General features: G+C 48.2%; 1 protein-coding gene across 1 annotated transcript in view; it reads left to right on the plus strand.

The window, feature by feature from the left end:
* The first annotated feature begins 484 nt into the window (after window positions 1-484).
* Window positions 485-20,568, plus strand: part of LOC124081817 (kinesin-like protein KIF19) — a 45,610-nt gene continuing 25,526 nt past the window's right edge. Inside the window, exons 1-10 of the mRNA XM_046428179.2 lie at window positions 485-586; window positions 1,600-1,680; window positions 5,623-5,733; window positions 7,693-7,780; window positions 8,691-8,827; window positions 9,070-9,195; window positions 11,237-11,431; window positions 14,433-14,585; window positions 15,172-15,294; window positions 18,408-18,555. Of these exons, the coding sequence (XP_046284135.1) occupies window positions 500-586; window positions 1,600-1,680; window positions 5,623-5,733; window positions 7,693-7,780; window positions 8,691-8,827; window positions 9,070-9,195; window positions 11,237-11,431; window positions 14,433-14,585; window positions 15,172-15,294; window positions 18,408-18,555 (1,249 nt within the window). The 5' untranslated portion in view covers window positions 485-499. The remainder of the gene's footprint in view (window positions 587-1,599; window positions 1,681-5,622; window positions 5,734-7,692; window positions 7,781-8,690; window positions 8,828-9,069; window positions 9,196-11,236; window positions 11,432-14,432; window positions 14,586-15,171; window positions 15,295-18,407; window positions 18,556-20,568) is intronic.

A 20,568-nucleotide genomic window follows, 5' to 3' on the forward strand; every position in this document is an offset into this window, starting at 1 on the left:
CGAATACAAGCTGAGCAGCCTCTAATCAGGCCCTGGATGTGCAGATGAACAATGTGGGAGCAGAGAGAGAGTCATGTGGAAAAGGGCATTTACAGCGTGGTTATTTCCTTTAGCTGTTGCTGGTTGTCCCTTGGGTGGAAAAGCCCCAAGATGACCATGATCTGCTGCACTGAGGCAGCCCCTGAGGTGGGCCACAGCTCCTGTGTTCAGGGTGGGAGAGGGGAACTCTACAAAGAGCAGGTGCAGGCCCTGTCAGGGCAGGCTCACCATAGACCAGTAAGACCCATGGACATGGGGTTGCTATGGCATTAGGTGGTACAAGATAGGAAGCCTGTGCTGACTTCTAGTTACTGGCTCATGTGCTCCTGTCTTGGTCTTGGAGAGTTTCTTAGGCATCACCCCTGGGACCCAGCTGATGTCATGGGGCAGGGCGGGGCTGAGCTTAGACCGCACCTGGCTCTGCTTCTGCCAGGACAACGGCCAGACCCTGTTCTGCAGCATGCCTTCCCACCAGGTTGCTGGCCCTTCCCCAGCCCAGGGTAGCCCAGCCTTGAGGGAGATGGAGCCTAAGGACCAGCAGCTCATGGTAAGCACCCCTCTCTCACCCTTTGTGTCCCCTACCCTCCCAGTTCTCACTTCCCTTACACTCTGAACCCACCACCTTGGGACAATCTCTTAACAGCCGTCTCATGTCCAGGGTCCCACCTCTGCTCCGCCAGAGACCTAGCGACCTCATGCCCTCCTCACCATGTCTCCAGACTCCTTACCCCCTGCCCTGTGACCCTCCCTCCCCAGGGAACTTGGGACCTGGACCAGGACTCAGTTGGGGGCAGGACTGTGCTCCTCAACCCCTACATAGGCCCTATCCAGACCCATCTGTTAAGTGACTTGACCTCAGCTTTTCTGACTTTGGGGGAACTAAAACCAGGGACTGGCCCCAAGTGTGGGCTGGTAAAAGAGAGACCAGTGATATTGGCCCCAGTTCATATATAGTCTAATTCCAGCCATCTTCCATTTGGGAAGTAGGTGGGTTTTTTTTTAGTTGTTGATAGACCTTTATTTTATTTATTTATTTGTGGTGCTGAACCCACTGCAAGAATCCGGTGCCTCACACATGCCAGGCAAGTGCATTAGCACTGAGCCACAGCCATAGCCCAGCCCGGATGTAGGTTCTTCTGTGTGCTCACTTTGGGCCTGGTCACACTCCATAGCTATGTGACCTTAGGCAAATACTTCCCTCTCTATGTGCCTCAGTACCTTCTTCTGTTCCACAAGGGTGACATAATCATGTATTCCTCAAAGGGTTGCTGCAAGACATAAATAATTTCATGCCAGTGTTAAGTTAGGCAGGGGCTCGGGTAAGGCTCAGTAGTGGAGCCCTTGCTTTGCTTGCATGAGGCCTGGGTTCCATCACCAGCAACACAAAAAACAAAATAGAAGGGAAAAAAATGACTCCGGAGGGCTCCTTCTGCTTCACTGAGTTTGTATGGGACATCAAAGAAGGACAGGAGGGAGTTTGGGCTGGGCAACTTGCTGTTTGAGGAAGAAGGAGCAATCTTAGAGGGACTCGTGAACGTACTGCTCCTGTCCTACCCACAGGTGGCGCTTCGAATCCGTCCACTCAATGCAGCAGAGTTGGAGGAAGGAGCCACCGTCATTGCCCACAAAGTGGGGGACCAGGTGAGGTTGGGAGGCACAGAGGCACAGGGTAGCTGTGAAGCTCACCCAGCCATGCACATTTACCTGTGTAACTCATTCTCTCAACAAATGCTTATATAGTAGCTCCCACCCACGGGTCAAGTGGAGGCTGACAAGGGTCCCACCAAGTTTGTTTTTATTAATATTGTGTATAATGTTGGGAATTTCATCCAAACGGCTGTGGTAAAGACCTCTGGTGAGACACTGGAGCAGGGCTGGGAGGCAGGAAAAACTAGGCAGAGTGGGCAGCAGGCTGGAGTCCTGAAGCAGCCAGGTGTGGCCTATTTGAGAAGCAGCCGGAGTGAGCAGAAGAGGCTGGGAGAGCAGTTTTAGTAGGCCCAGGTCTAGATCTGCAGTCAGACTCCCAAGAGATTCTCCTTCACTGCCGGCTCACTGCCATTGCTAGGGATTTCTCCTTAGAGACAGACTCAGAGCCAAGTTAACCACATGGTTAGCAAAGCTTTTGCCCTTGATTTCCACCTGCAAGAACAAATGCCAAATTTGGGGTATGTCATTGGAAAGTGGATGGGTTTTTTCATTTGTCATTAGGAAGGTGTCTTCCATGAAGAATGAAATGGCTCTGGAGAGGTGGTTTATGCTGAAGTCCGAAGGACCCAGATCTTGGTGGTGGGCATTCCCTGTTGACAGCTGTCCCCTGGGGTGGGGGTACCTATCCTGATTTGGCAGGTCAGGAAGAAGACAATTGGACAGAACATCTGTGGGGTGAATGGCAGGCAAAGAGATTGGGGTGAGTCAGCACTGAAGTTGCAGAAAACTAAGCTAAAAACACAAGACTGCTGTTACATTGAGAGAGTCAAAAGTTTTGCAGGAAAGGATGTGGATTTGCTACAATGGATGTGGGAACACTGAGTGTTACTCTACTGAAACTCATGAGGTAACAGCATAGTGCAGTCAGAGGTGCAACTGTCACCTGATAGCAGTAAGTCAGGAAGTGGTAGAGAACTGACAGAGATGCCACCCCCAGCATGCTCATGGGCAGATGTGGTGGTATAGACCCAAGATCAGTGAGAACAGTGGACATGTTAGGCGCAGGGCCTGTGCTTCACACAGGTTCATAGCATCTCGCTGTGCACTGTAGATGACTCACTCTGAGAACTGAGTTCACATCACATACATTTCACCAATTCAAAGCACGCCATCCAGGGTGTTTAATTCATCCTCAGGGCTGTGTTACCAGCATCTCTATCCAGTGACAGAATGGTTTCCTCACCCCAAAAGAAGGCCCCATTCCTCTTCCCCCTCTTCCTGCCACTGGAAGCCACCAGTCCACTTTCTGTCTCTATTTTATTTAAATGCAATCTTGGAGATGCAGCCCATTGCTTCTTCCATCTAGCCTGAGGTATATGAGGGTCATCTATGTTGCAACGTGTGTATGTGTGTGTATGTATGTATATATGTGTGTATGTATACGTGTGTATATATATGTGTGTGTGTGTGTATATATATATATATAAATAAAATCAGGAATTGAACCCAGGGGTGCTTAACCACTGAGCCACATCCACATCCGTTTTTATTTTTATATTTTTTTGTGGTGCTGGGGATTGAACTCAGGGCCTTATGCATGCAAGACAACCACTCTACCAATTGAGCTATATCCCTACCCCTCCTGTGTATTTTTTGAGACAGGATCTCCAGAGTTACTTAGAGCTTCCCTAAGGTGCTAAGGCTGGCCTTGAATTTGGCAATCTTCCTGCCTCAGCCTCCCAAGCCACTGGGATTACAGGTGTGCATCACCCACACCTGGCATGTTTTATTTTAATCTTTATTTTATTTATTTATTTTTATATGGTGCTGAGGATCAAACTCAGGGCCTCACACATGCTAGGCGAGCACTCTACCACTGAGCCACAACCCCAGCCCTTATTTTAACTTTTTATGGTGAAGTAACTTCAGACCATTGAAAAGTTGCAGGAGCCCTATAGGGCTCCCACATTCCCTGTGTCTAGATTTTCCAAATGTTAACATCTATCCATGTTTGCCTGCTCTCCTACTTCCCTGTGGTACAGACCTTTTTTCTGGAGTGCTTGGAGTAAGTGGTGGGCATTAGGGCTCTCCCCACTCAAACATTTTGGCATATGTCTCTTGAAAACAAGAACATTCTTGTAACTGACCTCAGGGCAGTGACCGAAACCAGGAAGTACATGTTGATCTAATATTATCTAATCTATAGACACTCATATTTTGCTGATTTTTCTCAATAATGTTCTTTATGATAAAAGAAAATATTTTTTTGGTCCAAGAGTCATGCAGCTGATATATATAATATTTTAAAGTTAACAGGATTCTCAGTTACTCTTTTTTTTAACCTTTATTTTATTTATTTGTTTTTATATGGTGCTGAGGATCATACTCAATGCCTCACATGTGCCAGGCAAGTGCTCTACCATTGAGCCATAACCCTAGCTGATATTTTTGAACACCCAGGACTCAGTGATTTCCCACCGTCACCCCTCACAGCTCTTAACAGGTGGGTTCTATGATCACAGCCATGTTACAGAGGAAAAAACTGAGGCCTGGAAAGTTGAGGCAAAGGATCCGAGGTCTCCCCGCTGGTAAGAAATAGGAATCCAGGCTACAGGGCTCCAGAGCACACTTTATTATTATCATTTTTTTTTTGTAGTTGTTGATGAATCTTTATTTTATTTATTTACATGTGGTGCTGAGGATCAACCCCAGCACCTCACATGTGCTAGGCAAGTTCTCTACCACTGAGCCACAACCCCAGGCCTCCAGAGCATTTACCCCCTTCCTGGCTCTGCTGGGTTAGGAGCTCCTAACAGAGATTCGTCTGATTTCTCCTGCAACACAAGCCGAGCCTGCAGTGGGTCTGTTCCTGCAATCCTTGGAAGGAGAAGTAAGACACAGGAAAGAGGGTTGGCTTACATTATGGAACAAGTGCTGGCCAGAAGCCAAGAGCAGGCCTGGAGACCTGGACCCAGCCCTGCCACCAAATCCCCAACAACCTCTAGTAGGCCCTTGCCTCCCAGGACCTCTATTTCCAAAGCTGTGAACAGATGGAAGGGTCGGGCTGTGGCCAGATGGTGGGGCTCTTGGTGTTGCCCAGCAGTGTCCCCCAACTCCACGGTTCCTCTCAGGTCCCCACCAGCCAGGATGTGTTTGGCTTCTAATTGCCACTGTCTTCCCCACCTCCCAATTCCCTGGGAAAGGCTCCTTTGAACCTCTCTGTCCCCAGAGAGCCTAATACCCTTTGCTTCTTAATTGCGTATTCATTTGAGGTCTTTATGTGAGGTGTGTGAAGTCAGAGACACCTGGTGGAGGTTGGGGGCGACCAGGCTCTCAGAAACAAAGCTATGGATGGAGGGTTTGGATGGTCCTTTTGTTCTCTTTCCTTTCTCTGGCTTCCCCTCCCACACCTGGCCCCAACCAGAGGCAAGAGCTGAGAAGGAATGAAAATACTCAAACACCATGGGGTGACTACGGTGTGAGGTGGCCAGCCCAGCACCCTACGGTTTACAAAATCCCTTGTTCCCTTTTGTCCTCATAGTTCATAGAAGGGTTTGTCACACAGGCCTTGGCCCAGGATGCGCACTGAGAATGCTGGCCTGTTGTGCTGAGCTGGGCTGTACCAAGCGTGACTGGGTTGCCCTCCTCAGGCTGAGGTTGGAGGGACATCTCTGGGATGAATGTGAATGTGGCTGCAGAGCTCAGCAGACCTGGAGTTGCTGACAGTCATGCTTTGGTGGTTCAATAGCAAGAGACATCACCCCCTCAGAAAGTGAGTGGGGAGGTGCTATGGTGGGGGGTGGTTACTCACCACACCACCAACTTGAGCACAAAAGACGTAAGCCCTTCTCGAATCCAGACCTCATCCAGGTGGGTGCCTGAGCTGGAGCCCTTCTGGTGTTCTGACCAGCCCTCCACCTGTCTCGTTGTTCCCAGGTGGTTGTTCTTATGGACCCCAATGAGGATCCTGAGGACCCTCTGCGTGCACACCGGTCACGGGAGCGCACCTTCATTTTCGACACTGTTTTCGACCAGCACGCATCACAGGTGCCCACTCATCTGCCCTCCCCCTGTCCACATTGGGCTGCAGGGCCTTTTGGGAGGGACTGGTGGCCAGGCCATCTCATGGGTCTTCTCCCCAGGTCTCCCTCAGGAACAAGGAGGGTGTGGCCAAAATACCCACCCAAGGTTCAAGAGTAGGAGGCCCTTCCGTGGACACAGGGGCCACCAGGTGCTGGCACTGCCAGGAGGCTTCTCTTTAGTTCATTCACTCACCACTTCATTCCACAAGGCGGGCTCTGTCCTGCCCCCGGTTAAAATACAGTCCCTGCCCCATGTGGCACATATCCCAGCAGAAGAGGCAGATGAGGGCAAGGGGAGAATACGCTTATTTGTGACATCGGCTGTACCAGGCCAGGCAGGAGTGGGCAGTGAGGGCCTTTCTGAGGAGAGACATTTATGCTGAGACCTGAGGGAGGAATGAGCCAGCATGGAACAGAAGGGGGGTCCAGGTGGAAGCTCTGTCATGCCCACTTCACAGGTGGGGTGCCTGCGGCTTTGTAAAGCTACATAGTGAGGCCCAGAGCTGGGCATTTGGGTCTGGTGTGAAGACACACTCCTTCACCTTCACAACACTACCACCAGTTAAGGGACAAAACACTGTCCAATGTGTCATCTGCCCCTCCCTTCTGAGTGGGACCTGGATACTCTACATTATAGAGGGAGCCAGGGCTCAGAGTATGACAGAGAGAGCCAGTCCTAAAGGCTGGTCACCTTCTGGGGTACAGGAATTGGACTCCACACCTCAGTGGAGAACTGGTGGAGTTTGTGGCCATCTTCAGCCTACCACTCTTTCTGACCTACGCTGTCTGCCCATTGGACCCCAGAGGCCAATTCCCATGGATGGCATCTCAGCAAGGATTACAGAGCTCACCAGAGGGCCTGCTGGAAACACAGTGGCCACCTGCTGGTACTAGGAATGTCCCCCTCGGTTCAGGACTTAATTGGGAAGCAGAGCAGAGCCCCCATGGCTGTCTGAGCAGGCTGTATTTCCTCATTCTCAGAGTCTTCATGGCCTCGAGGGTAGAAGGAACTGCTCATTGACGGGCATCAAGTGGCTGCTCTGTGCCATGTCTGTGTTCCAGGCCCCAGTAAACCTCATTTGACAAACCTCACAGCAATCCTGTGACACATACAGGAACACACCCTCATTCTGCAGATGAGGAAACAGATCTCTGGAAGTTAGCCACCTGCCTAAGGTCACACAGAGGGCTGCAGACCCCAGATTCTGATTGTACATTTGAAGCTAGAGGGAGGCACTGCCAACTTTGGGGTCTTCCAGCCCAGGCTATAGGTCGTATCATGAGTGGAGAACAAGGTCCAGAGTGGGCACCCAGGAGGTACAATATAAGGGGTGTCTGCTGTTTCTGTCAGGCCAGTGGGACCTGCAAAACACACCAGCCCTGGAGTGTCTCTCCTTGGACTCCCCTGTGGACAGCGTGTTCACCACCCATACAATCCTGTTGCTTGGCACTGCTGCCTTGTATCATGTTCTACCTGCCCACCATCCCAGTTTATGCTTGTAAAGATGGTCAAATACTCTTCACATACTTCCAAGTCTGTCCCTCCTAGTCCTTTGTTTCTTTTCTGCTCCTTTCAATTCTCTCAGAAGCCCTGGGAAAGACTCGCCTGTGTTTGGTAGCTTCATGCATTAGTCCTTCTGGTGGCAGGTCCCTGCTACCTTCTCATTTAATCCTCGTTCAGAACCAGGCTGTGAGGTCAGCACTGTCTCACACCATGAGGCTTGGCATGGTGGAGGCAGTGGCCAAAAACTACCCAGCGACAGCCTGGGGTTAGTACCCAGGCATTTCCAACACCAGGCTTCTCCCTCCTGTGTGTTCCTGTGCACGTTCAGAGAGAGCAGACATTTGTAGGTTCTGTCCTCGCCAAGCAGTCAGATGGTCAGACTTGGGCTGGACTGTCCTTTGACTAATCTTCTGTCTTCAGGAAGACGTGTACTGTGCCACCATCCAGCATTTAGTGGAAGGCGTCATTTCTGGATACAACGCAACAGTGTTTGCCTACGGCCCCTCAGGTACCAAGCAGGGCTGGTGGCAGTGGGCCCTCTTAACAGCATCAGACCCTGTGTGGGGGCACCCTGCAGCCTTTCAGCAGCTCTAGGGGTGGGTAGAATATTCTTTTATTCTTTTTCCACAGATGAGATGCTGCTTAGGGGGGCTTGGGGAACTTCCCCAAGGTCATTCAGTCACCAGGGGGGATTCTGGAATTGCACCCAAGCCTACACTTTTCTGCCCACAAGAACCCATAGACTTTCTGTAGTTACAAGTTGTGTTCAACAAGCATTTGCAAAGCTAAGTTACCTCTCATGCCTAGAAACTAGAACCACAGAGGATTAGAGCTGGGCAGGCCCTGACCTACCACTGTTTAGACAAGGAGACAGGTCCTAAGAAGCACCTTGGTCAAAGTCATGCTGTGTGCATCTATTCCATTCATTCATTCAATATGCATAACAAGCCCTACCATGTGCCAGGCTTTAGAAGGAAAAGAACAATCTTTTCCTCACCTTTATGTGCAGAGATGAGGGAGACATTGAAGTATCCCTGAGATGGAGGCACCTCCTTACCTAATGCAATATTAATTCTCTTTATTATAAAACAACGTATCAGGGGCTGGGGTTGTGGCTCAGTGGTAGAGCGCTCGCCTCGCACGTGCAAGGCCCTGGGTTCGATCCTCAGCACCACATACAAATAATAAATAAATAAATAATATAGTTTAAAAAAATAAAATAAAAATAAAACAACATGTTAGGCCTGGGGTTGTGGCTCAGTGGCAGAGTGCTTGACTAGCATGTGTGAGGTTATGGGTTTGATTCTCAGCACTGCATATAAATTTAAAAATAAATAAATAAAGGTCTATCAACAACTAAAAAAATATTAGAAACAAAACATGTCTGAGCCCACTCAGGAATTCCCACCCCTCCTCAGGTGCAGGGAAGACCCATACCATGCTGGGCATGGATGCGGAGCCTGGCATCTACCTGCAGACCCTCACTGACCTCTTCCAGGCCATCGAGAAGACCCGGGACAACATGGACTATAGCGTGTCTATATCTTATCTTGAGGTGGGCCTGCCCACCTGTCCCCGTTACCCCATCTCCATTACCCCATGGACATGATGGCACCAGATTAAACAGCTGTATGTGTGAAATCCCCAGTTCTGTGTGTTGCCCCAAATGCTGGTTGGCCTATAAAAAGCCTTGGTCCTTGGGGTTGATGTTTTCTGCAGTTCAAGCCTCCATGGTGTGTAGGTCTTTATAGTTCTTTGCACCAAAGCTACTTTGTTTCAAACTTTCTCTTCTCCCAGATTTATAATGAAGTGATCCGGGACCTTCTGAACCCATCCTCAGGGTTTCTGGACTTGAGGGAAGATTCTAAGGGCAGCATCCAGATTGCAGGAATCACAGAGGTCTCCACCTCCAATGCCCAAGAGGTGAGGACGACGGCAGCCACACACCAGAGCCCACCATCCTCTCCTGCCGCAGTCCGGCTGCTGCAGCAAAATAACCGGGGGGTGACGAATAACTTGTGTACGCTGATACAGCAGGAGTAGGAGCCGTTTATTGCAGGACAGGAGCAGTATTTATACATTCCACACAGCTTATCTAATTAGCATAAACTAGATACATCAGTCAACCAATAAGGAATCTCCACACTTAATGGCTCGCTTTTGTTACTTCTCAAACCACTCCCTCTGGCATTTTGCCAGGCACCATCCAGACTTGTTTACTAACTCTAACATTCCCCTGGCAAAATGCCAGGTGTTATTTTTGACTTGTTTACAGACTCTAACATTTCCCCCTTTTGTTTAATTTAAATAACGACCATAGTGGTTTTTACAGAAACACCATAAATAACCTGCTACAAACAGAAAGGGAGGATACAAAATGCCACAATACCAAGCCACTTGATGGCTCCATGCAAGAAGCCCTTGGAAAAATTATACCAGCAATGACACTGTTAGCAAAGATACTGAGTTACAATTTTTTATAGATTACAGTTTGTTGTCTCATTCCAGAAAGCAGTGTCTCAATAGATTAACTCACAGTCCAGGTAAGTTCTGCAGGCAGCTAGCTTAAATCACAGTCCAGGTAAGTTCTGCAGGCATCTAGCTTAAGTTGTAGCAGCAGAAACAGCAATAGCTCCGAAGTCTCCTCCAGTTTTCAGCAACACTGGAAATTCTTCCACCTTGGTCTTTACCGGCACTGGGACGAAGGCAGAAACTCCGGATGGCTAAAGAAAATCCTGTAGCATTCAACTAAGAAAACAGCCTTCTGAACAATTTAGTACATTATCTCAAGGTTTTTTACATTTGAAATAAGCATTAATAGTGTTATTACTCATTAGCTTCCAGGTGTGGGAGAACCATTGTAGCTTAGTTATTGGCATTGAAAATGACCAAACATCAGGGACGCTGGTAGCGTCTTCTGCCAGCTGTGGCATCCTGGGCAACCCCAGATGGCCCTGGGGAGTGTCCCGGACTCAAACTGCTACTGGGCACAGGGAGCAAGAGCCTGCGAGACTGTGCCTCCAGGTCAGGTCTAGATTTGGGCTCGCGGCAGTGGAAGAGCCAGCTCCCCGGCCAGGAGGCGGGGAAGGGCCAGTCGCCGCCGCCTCTTGGAAAATCCTTGCTGCGCTGTGACCGGCTTGCACACTCGGCAGCCGCCTCTCTCCGCTTCACGCACCCTCCGGTAACGAAAAGTATTTAGTAACAGCCTTTTGCTGCAACTTTTTCCTGATAATCCTTCTTCTTCTGAATTTTCTTTTTCTTTCTGACTAGAGTTCCTGGGCTCTTATCAACACATGCCCTAACTATTCTTGGTTCCACTGGGGTGCCTCCTGGCAAACATCCACCTGCTGAGGTGCTCAGGGCAGACATTACTGATGGATCCCACATACTTTCCTTGGCCTCTGGTGCTGACCTCAACACGGTGCCCCAGCAATCACAGCATCAGAATTCGCTTAAGTCCAAATCCATTTGCCATTCTGACCCTAATGATGACTCCCTTAATGAAGGCAGGTTGCAAGTACTTCTCCAGCCCCATCCTCTCTCTCCATCTGCTGCCTCTGCTGATCCTCCCTGGGCACCATGATCAGGGTGCTCAGCTGAGGTTACTGCCTTGAGTTCCATAGCATAGCAGATGGGTTTTTAGCACACCTGCCAACTCCAGCAAATCTGTACTGTTGCCTGGAGTTCCATGCTACAAAGTGTTGTGGAGCTGTGCTGGACTGTGTGAAGAAGGGATAGGTAGTCCACTGGTGGGGTAGAGGACAGGATGGGCAGTGGCCAGAGCCAGGATTCTGCCATCTCCTGTTAACTAGTTGACCAGAATTGCTCCCACAGGTGAGATGCTGCCTTCCTGCTGTAAGCATCCCAGCCCTGAGGCCATCCTTTTTCTCTTTTCTGGGTGTTTCTAGAAATGGTGTGTGGCTATGCAGACAGTCCTTGACCGCCTGCCTGCTTCTGTCCTCAGATCATGCAGCTCCTCACCAGAGGAAATCGGCAGCGCACGCAGGAACCCACAGCCACCAACAAGACGTCATCCCGCTCCCACGCTGTGTTGCAGGTCACTGTGCACCAGCAGAGCCGCAGCACAGACCTGGCAGAGGAAGCACGCCTTGGGAGGCTCTTCATGGTGGACCTGGCGGGCTCAGAAAGGGCATGCCAGGTCCATGCCCACCCTTTCAAATGTCATTATGATCACTTCCTTAGTGTCTTGTCCCCTTCCAGTTTCTGGTGGAACCTTGCTGTCCCTGACTAGCTATGTCTCCAGTGCCCAGTTCATCTTTCTGATGGAGAAGAAGCACATGCTAAATGTTGAGGGAAATGAGCCCAGAGATACAGGGGCTTCCTTTGCCGCAGGCTCTTCGGGGGCATGAGCCACACATGTGCTTGCCCTTGGAGAACCTGGAGCTCTTGGGATTTGCTTGTGGGCAATTTCATCCAGGGAGGCAGGTCTTTGAGAGTCAGGGTCCTCAAAGAGGCTGTGGGAGCCAGAGGTGATGGAGTCTCAGGGCTGAGCCTAAAAAGGTCCTGAGGAGCTGGGTGAAGTACAAGGAAGAGCATTTCAGCAGAGGGAACAGTGGGGGCAGAGAGGCTCTGAGGGGACAGTATATGTGACTTGTGTAAGAGGCTACAGGTCCTGCTCCAGGCACTGCAGGGCACTAGCCCAGTGCCCTCCCCAAGTTCCAGGCTCCTTTTTCCTTGCTCCTCCTGTCTAAGTGAGGGCACTAGGCTCCTTAGCTCTTGTCCAGTGGCCTGAGCATTGCTTAAGGGCAGGCTCTAGCCTAGGACCAGGCCAGAGAAGGAGCTCATGGAGCTGTGTGGGGCATCATTGTCATCAGCAAGTGACACTCCATGTCCCTCTAATTAACCAGGCACTTAAGGTTCATAGTCCATGTGCCCCTCCTGATGTGGACTGAGGTGGGCAGCATTGTGCCTGTGCCATAATGTGGAGCTATGGCTGGAGTCAATGTGACCTGGACATGAACAAAGGTGATGAGAAGTTACCCAAGCTTTGAACCTGGGAGAGTCTGGCCCGAACCATGCCATTCTTGCTTTGACACTTCCTTTCTCACTTTGGTTTGCACTGTATGCCCTGGATGTTGGGATGGCGATCTATCACTGCCCTATATCTACCCCTTCCCTGGGTCCCCAGGTTGCTAAAGCAAAGCAGGGCCTGGCCCTGTCAGACTCTTTTAAAATGTATTAACAGAAATTGTAAGGCACAGTGGGGCCAGCAGATCAAGGAATGACTGCCATTCCAAGCTTGTCAGGGTTCCCAAGAGAAGCAGACAGAGAACAAAGGGAAGCACTGGGTGGTTCAGGAGGGAGTGGGAGCAGGACTGTAGCAGAGACTTTGATGTGGTTCCCCAGGAAGGAACAGGTGAGCAGAATCAGGACAGGCAGGCAGAGGGTTGGCCAGTCTGAACAATGCCAGGGTGCTCTGGGACCTGGGTGGGGGCATCCCTAGTTGTCTGTACCTGGCCCTGGATGACTAGGGTAGGGGGATGGTGGCCCAGAGAATGAGGGCCAACAGCAGTGGTGGTTGGGGTATGAGCTACGGATTGGTGAGTTTGCAAGTGAAAAATGAATTCTCAGGTGAGTAGTTTACTGGCTTTAGGAATTGACTAACCCTGGGAGGATGGTCCCCCCCAGGGTCAACAAGGCCCCAGATGTTGAAGCATCAGAATGCAGAAAATAGAAGGCATGGTTAGTACAGACAGATCACACACAATGCTGAATGCAGTGGAGGAGAGCCCTGAGCTCTGGGCAGCAGCTAGGATGGCAGCTGTGTTCTTAGAAGGCAAAGTGGGGACCAGACTGGCCTTCCCAGAATGTGGCTCTAGGAGAGGGTACCAGTTAAAGAGTCTATGTCCTGGATCCCTGCCCTCACTTTGCTCTATATTAGTGTGTGCCTGTGGGCTTGCCACCGTCCCTCTCTGGCTTTGGTGTTTAGTGTTTACTCAGTGGCCTTGATGTACTGTCTCTGGGGTCTGCTCTGCTCTTACAAAGAAAACCACTCACATAAGACAGCACAAGGTGTCTGAGAAATGCCCTGGTCTTTCACAGACATGTGATACAAGTGGCTGCCCTGGCTCTAGGCCATGCTGGCAGCCCAAGTCCTACCCTGCACTGGCTTCTGCTTAGTGAGAGCAACAGCTATGTTTGTTGCTCTCTTGGGTACCTGCTCCATGTGGCCTTTCCATACACTATTCTGTGAAATTATCACCATCACTGCCCCTTTGAGCGAATAGGAACACAGACAGGGAGATTTGTCAGCAATAAGTAGTTTCAGTCATTCTCAAACCATGCTTGCAGTTGACTCCAAAATCCTGCCCTTAAAAAGAAAGCAATAGTAAATTTTTTTTTCTGATTTTAAACATAAAGGGCAAGAAATTTGGAAAATATGGATAGGCAAAAGGAGGAAAATAAAAATCCCTCCCTGCAGTGACTGTATTTTGGAGTCCCTTTCTTGAGGCAGCTTGGACTTAAGAGTGTGTGTGGGGGGCTATTGCATATGCATTGATTTGGCATGCTGCTGTGTCTAGGGGTCTGCAGATGTCTGGGCTCTGGGGACACATGGCCAACAAGTGACAGGTGGTGCTTTTGTGGAACTTGCATTCTGTGGAATATCAGGTGAAAAACACTGAACACATGAAAAGTGAACGGTTTCCAAGAGAGCTAGTGATTTGAAGAAAACAAAGAAGATGGCATTGGAAAGTATGGAAGGCTGGGGCTGCGGTCTCCTCTCAGAGAGCCGGGTGGGAGCCCTCAAAGGAGGGGGCCTGAAGGACCAGAGAGTGCCAGGGTAGGAGCAGGTCTTCCCAGGCAAAACCCCACACACCTATTTTTAATATAAAGTGGGTCTCTCTGGACAGACGTCTCTGTGTCTGTGTTTACCTCATCCAACAATGAGCATCTTTTGCACATGGGTCAGAGTCCAGCATCACTGGGAATGCTGTGTGCCACTCCACTGCACGATGCCAAGGGTGTCTTCCAGCCCCAAGAGCTCTCAGAGAACAACCCCACCAGGACCAGGGCAGGATGGGGGCTGTTTCACTCCCTTGCCTCCAGGCCTTTGTCCCCTCCCTGGGGATGGAGAAGTGGAGGTGGAAAGAATGAATGGGCCCAGAGCCACCTGCTCAGCCTGGCCTCTTCCTGCACAGACCCAGAACCGGGGCAAGAGGATGAAGGAGGGCGCACACATCAACCGCTCGCTGCTAGCACTGGGTAACTGCATTAACGCTCTCAGTGAGAAGGGCGGCACCCGGGCGCAGTATGTGAACTTCCGCGATAGCAAACTCACGCGTCTGTTGAAGGTGAGTGCTTCTGGCTGGCTAGGCTGTGTGGGCCTCAGTGAGTGACCGTGTCTCTCAGGAATTAAGTCACCTGAGAATCAGGGTCCTTCCAGGAACCTCTGAAGGCAGGAGAACACCATGAAACTACCCTGGTCACTTGTCCCCATCCACTCCCTGCCCCCAGCAAAGTCCAGCTTTATTTGCAAACCCCTGGTGACGAGGAGCCTACTGCTTCCCTGTGGCTGCTAGTCCCATCCCAGATGGCTATGATGTGAGAAGATACCTCTTTTTACTGATCTGAATGCTGTTACCTTATTCTACAGCAAGGCAGGGTACCAATAAACACATAGGCAAAGCAGTAAATAAATGTCCCTATAAATTTCATTTCTTGGTCTAATCTGCTCTCATCAGAGCGGAAAAAAGACAAGGTGGGCCTGGAATGGGTCCCACTTCATCCTGCAGTCACTAGCCCCTTATTCCCAAGCATCATTGGCCCTTTTCAGGATTTGGTCCAGGCAGGTCTGGTGGTGGCTGGGGGAAGGCTTTGCCCTGGCCAGAGGGGAACGGGACTCCCATCACCCCAACTCAGTGGCTTCCACCCAAGCAGGATGCCCTGGGAGGAAACAGCCGCACAGTAATGATTGCCCACATCAGCCCAGCAAGCACCAGCTTCGAGGAGTCGCGGACCACACTGCTTTATGCCTACAGGGCAAAGAACATTAAGACGCGGGTAAGGTCCCTGGCTTGCTCACTCAGTCACTCCCTCTCTCACTCACTTGCTCATTCATTCATTACTCCTTTTTTGTGGTTGTTGTTTTATTTGTTCTTATTAGTTATATATGACAGTAGAATGTATTTTGACATATTATACATACATGGAGTATAACTGCCCATTCTTCTGGTTGTACATGATGTGGAATCACATTGGTTGTGTGTTCATATATGTACATAGGAACATTCATTTACTCTTGAACTCACTCATCCATTTACTCACTGATTCATTCACTCTCTTGTTCATTTATTCATTCACTCATTTACTCATTCACTCATTACTTGCTCACCCACCCATTTTCTCACTCATTTGCTAACTCACTCATTCATTCACTTGCTCATTCATTCCCACATTTTACACTTGTGCTCACTGCTGGGGGTGGCTGTCATGCACAGACCCTGCAGCTAGATGGCTTGGGTCTCTTTCTGCACTGCTGTCCCTGGCTAGTGACCTCTGTGCCGACTTCCATTGTCTCTGCAGTGGAGAGATGAAATAACAGCCAGCCCTTGTAGAGACTTTACCTACCCACATCTGCATGCTTCCTGTGGCTGCAGCAATGAGTTACTACAAACTAGGTGACTTCGTCTCTCACAGGTCAGAGATGAAGGTGTGGACAGTTCCTTCTGAGCCCCTCTGAAGGCTCTACGGGAGGATCCTCCTCCCCCTTCAGCTTCAAGAGGCTCTGGGAGTCCTGTGGCTTATGATTGCCTCTCCCCATCTCTCTCCATTTTCACGGGGCCTCCCCTCTTTTCTTTGTTTCTCTCTTCCCTCTCTTTCTCTGCTTGGTGGTACTGAGGATCAAAACTAGAGTCTTACACATGCCAGGAAAGTGCTCTACCATGGAGCTACACCTCAAGCCCTTTTTATTTCATTTTGAGACAGAGTCTCGTTAAGTTGCCCAGGCTGGCCTCAAACTTCAATTGTTCTGCCTCAGCCTCTGAGTAGCTGGGATTATAGGTACGAACTACCACACCTGCTTCTTTTAAAAGGACAATTGGCATTGGATTTAGGATCCACCCTGATTGAGGATGTTCTCATTTTGAGGTCAATTATATCTAAAAGACCATTTTCCCAAATAAGTTCATACTCACATGTTCTGGGTTAGGCCATGGGCACCTCTATCTATGTGCCAGGCATGGCTGTAAACTCTCCCTGTAGTTTAATTTATTCTATTCTCACAGAAACCCTAGGAGGTATGTCCTATTTTATCTCCATTTTACAGACTGGACAACTGAAGCACATGTCACGTGGAACGTGACAAAAACTCAGGGTCACTCCGGGTGAACTGAGCTGCATGAAATAACCACACAGGAGACAGAGATACCTTTTTCTTTGGGGTCTTGTGACGGTTCCTTTGATCTTAAGGGTCCACAAAAAGAGAGAGAGAGCAAGCTCATGCTGAACCCTTTTATTGAAGAGAAGCCATGTAAATGAAGCAAGTGGTCAAGTTTCAGGGGGTTGAGTCTAGCTTTGAGATGTCTGCTGTCAGCAGGTTGCCTATCACTCAGGAAGGCCACAACCAAAGGCAGAGCAAGAGAAGGGGACACACAAAGGGTGTTTCCATGAAACAGTCTGTCCTAAACAGGGCAAAGGGGTAGTATTACACAGGAATAGGTGAGTGTAGCTCAATCCATGGGGCGACACACCTACATCTGAAGACGGGTCTTCAACCTTCCTGGACCAGGGGAATGTCCAGGTCACTACGAGATGTAGTGACCAGTCAAAGCTTCTCTGCTCCAGGATGGAAGGCACAAATTATTCAGAGTGGCTCCCCACATGCTGCTATGGCAAAAGTAACAGAGAATACTGAATTAATGGAACTTCAACAAAGAGGGCTTTCAGGTGAGATCTTTTGGGGTGACATGAAAGCTGAGCCCAAGAGACAAGCAGCTAAGAACTTCATCACAGAAACAGGAACCCTGCCCACTAGATACTCCTCCCCAGCTGGGCTCCCGCTATTCTGCTCTCTGTCTGTGGATTTGACTGCTCTAGGGACCTCAGAGAAGTGGAATCATATAGTATTTGTCCTTTTGTGACTGGCTTATTTCACTGAGCATAACGTCCTCAAGGCTCATCCATATGGTAGCACCGATCAGAATTTCCTTCCTTTTCAAGGCTGAGAATATTACTTTAAAGATTACAACTTAAGCATGTTTTTTTTTAATTTTTATTTATTTATTTATTTTTAGTCATACATGACAGTAGAATGCATTTTGACATATAATACACACATGGAATGTACATACATCAATCATATTGTCTATTCTGTTCTGCTGCCCTTCCTATCCTCCCCACTCCTCCCCTCCTCTCCCATCCTTTCTCTTATCCACTCTAATGTGACACACCTTTTTTTTTCCTTTTACTCATTACAACATCATATATGTATTCTGTATAACAATGAGGTTCTCCTCCCATCTTCTGTGCAACTCCCCTTCTCCCTCTTTTTCCCTCCCACCTCTCTTCCCTATTTAGTGGTAGTCTTCTTCTCATGCTCTTCCTCCCTATCCCATTTTGAGTCACCCCCCTTATATCAGAGAAGACATTCGGCATTTGTTTGTTAGGAATTGGCTAACTTTGCTTAGCATAATCTGCTCTAATGCCATCCATTTGCCTGCAAATGCCATGATTTTATTATTTTTTAGTGCTGAGTAATATTCCATTGTGTATAAATACCACATTTTTTTAAAACCATTCATCTATTGGAGGGCATCCAGGTTGGTTCCACATTCTAGCTATTGTGAATTGTGCTGCTATAAACATTGATGTGGCTGTGTCCCTGTAGTATGCTCTTCTTAGGTCTTTTGGGTATAGTCCAAGAAGGGGAATAGCTGGGTCAAATGGTGGTTCCATTCCCAGCTGTCCAAGGAATCTCCATTCTGCTTTCCAAATTGGCTGTACCAATTTGCAGTCCCACCAGCAGTGTATGAGTGTACCTTTTTCCCGGCATCCTCGCCAGCATTTATTGTTGTTTGACTTCATAATGGCTGCCATTCTTATTGGAGTGAGATTAAGCATGTTTATACATCATCTCCCATGCAGTTTTGACCTAGGCCACATGTCCTTTCCACTAGGTCAAGCGCAACCTATTGAATGTCTCCTACCGCATCGCACAGTACACGGATGTCATCTCTGACCTACGCAGGGAGATCGAACACCTTAAATCAAAAATTGAGAAACAAGAGAAGAAGAAAAGCGAATCTGGCATCCCAGATGTACAAGGTAGTATGAGTGTAGGCCTCGTGCCTCCTGCTGGCCTCAGTGGCTTTGTCCCCCGCCATGGTTCCGTGGCCAGCATCCCTGACCACCAGACCCATTCCTTCTCCTAGCCTAAGCATGTGGTACCTTTTTCACTATGAGCATCTTCATTCAAAGAGTGACTCAGTGACCCTGCCGTGGGCTTTTGTCCTCACTCAGACGCTACCTAACTGGGAACCCATAACCCCAGCTTCAGTTTCTGCTCCTGTAAAATAGAATTGGATTGTTTTCTGCTTTTCTCTAATTTTTCAGTTTTTCTTTCTTTGTTTAACATTTCTTCTCCTTTTCTCTTTGTTCTCTCAACTTTTCATTTTTCTAAACTTCTAATTCAGCTTTTTAAAAGATAATCATTTTACTTTGAAATAGTTCTTAGATTTACAAAAAAGTTGCAAAGTCAAGGCATTAAGTTTCTAACTTCCCTGATGGTTGCTTCTGATGCCTATTATGTTATTGAGGTGGAATCACTTAAAATCAACCATTTTAAGGTGAACAATCCAGTGGCTTTTAGTCCAGTCACAATTTTGTGCAGCCTCCACCTCCAAAGCACTTCCATCATTCCAAAGTGAAACCCCATGCCTATAAGGCAGTTTTCCCTGTCCTCTGTGCTCCACAAGTCAGTTTCATTCAGTTAGTTTCCTCCTAAGTCTGGAAGCACAACATAGTTTGACATTAAGATGACAAAATTTGGGGCTGAGGTTGTGGCTCAGTGGTAGAGAACTTTCCTAGCACATGTGAGACACTGGGTTCAATCAGCACCACATAAAAATAAATAAATAAAATAAAGATATTATGTCCCTCTACACCTAAAAAATTTTAAAAAAAATGACAAAACTTGTCAGCAAGTTAAGAACACTCAAGCATATTTTTATCAAAGCTGGGTGCAGTGGCATACATCTATAATCCCAGCAACTCAGTAGGTTGAAGCAGGAGGATTGCAAGTTAGAGGCCAGCCTCAGCAACTTAGTGAGGCTCTGGCCAAATTAGTGAGACCCTATCCAAAATAAAGAAAAAGGGCTGGGAATGTAGCTCAGTGATTGAGTGCCCCTGGATTAAATCCCTAGTACAAAAAAAAAAAAAAAAAAAAGAACACTTCTATTAAAGTCAAATTCAGTAGATGTGCATGTACATACATATTCTTTGCTCTGTTAAGAAGGTATGTCTTAGGGCTGGGGTTGTGGCTCAGTGGTAGAGCACTTGCCTAGCACATGCGAGGCTCTGGGTTCGATCCTCAGCACCACATACAAATAAATTAAAAAAATAAAGATATTAAAAAAGAAAGTATGACTTGCCAAAATTTATAAAAAACTTCTAAAATCAATAAAAAAGAGTAAATGGGGGCTGGGGATGTTGCTCAAGTGGTGGCGTGCTCGCCTAGCAAGCATTAGGCACTGGGTTCAATTCTCAGCACCACATAAAAATAAAATATAGATATTATGTCCACCTAAAAAGCTGATAAATAAATATTAAAAAAAAGAATAAGTGACTCAATTTTTAAAAAGGAGCAAAGCACTGTCAATTTATAGAAGAAGAATTTATTTTTTATTTTAATTTGTTATATATGGCAGCAGAATGTATTACATGTTACACATATAAAGCACAGTTTTTCATATCTCTGGTTGTACACAAATTAGAGTCACACCATTCATGTCTCTTTTTTTTTATTTTATTTTTATTTTTTTAGTTCTCGGTGGACACAACATCTTTGTTGGTATGTGGTGCTGAGGATTGAACCCGGGCCTCACGCATACCAGGCGAGCGCGATACCGCTTGAGCCACATCCCCAGCCCCCCCATTCATGTCTTTATACATGTACTTAGGGTAATGATGTCCATCTCATTTCACCATCTTTCCTACCCCTATGACCCCTCCCTTCCCCTCCCTCCCCTTTGCCCTATCTAGAGTTCATCTAATCCTCCCATGCCCCACCCCCCAGAAGTAGGTGGTGGTGGTTTTTTTTGATACTAGGGATTGAACTCA

Source organism: Marmota monax, unplaced genomic scaffold, assembly GCF_021218885.2.
Source record: "Marmota monax isolate L192 unplaced genomic scaffold, Marmota_monax_Labrador192_F-V1.1 WCK01_AAM20220418_F8-fsc00368, whole genome shotgun sequence".
In the NCBI taxonomy this organism is placed as follows: Eukaryota; Metazoa; Chordata; class Mammalia; order Rodentia; family Sciuridae; genus Marmota; species Marmota monax.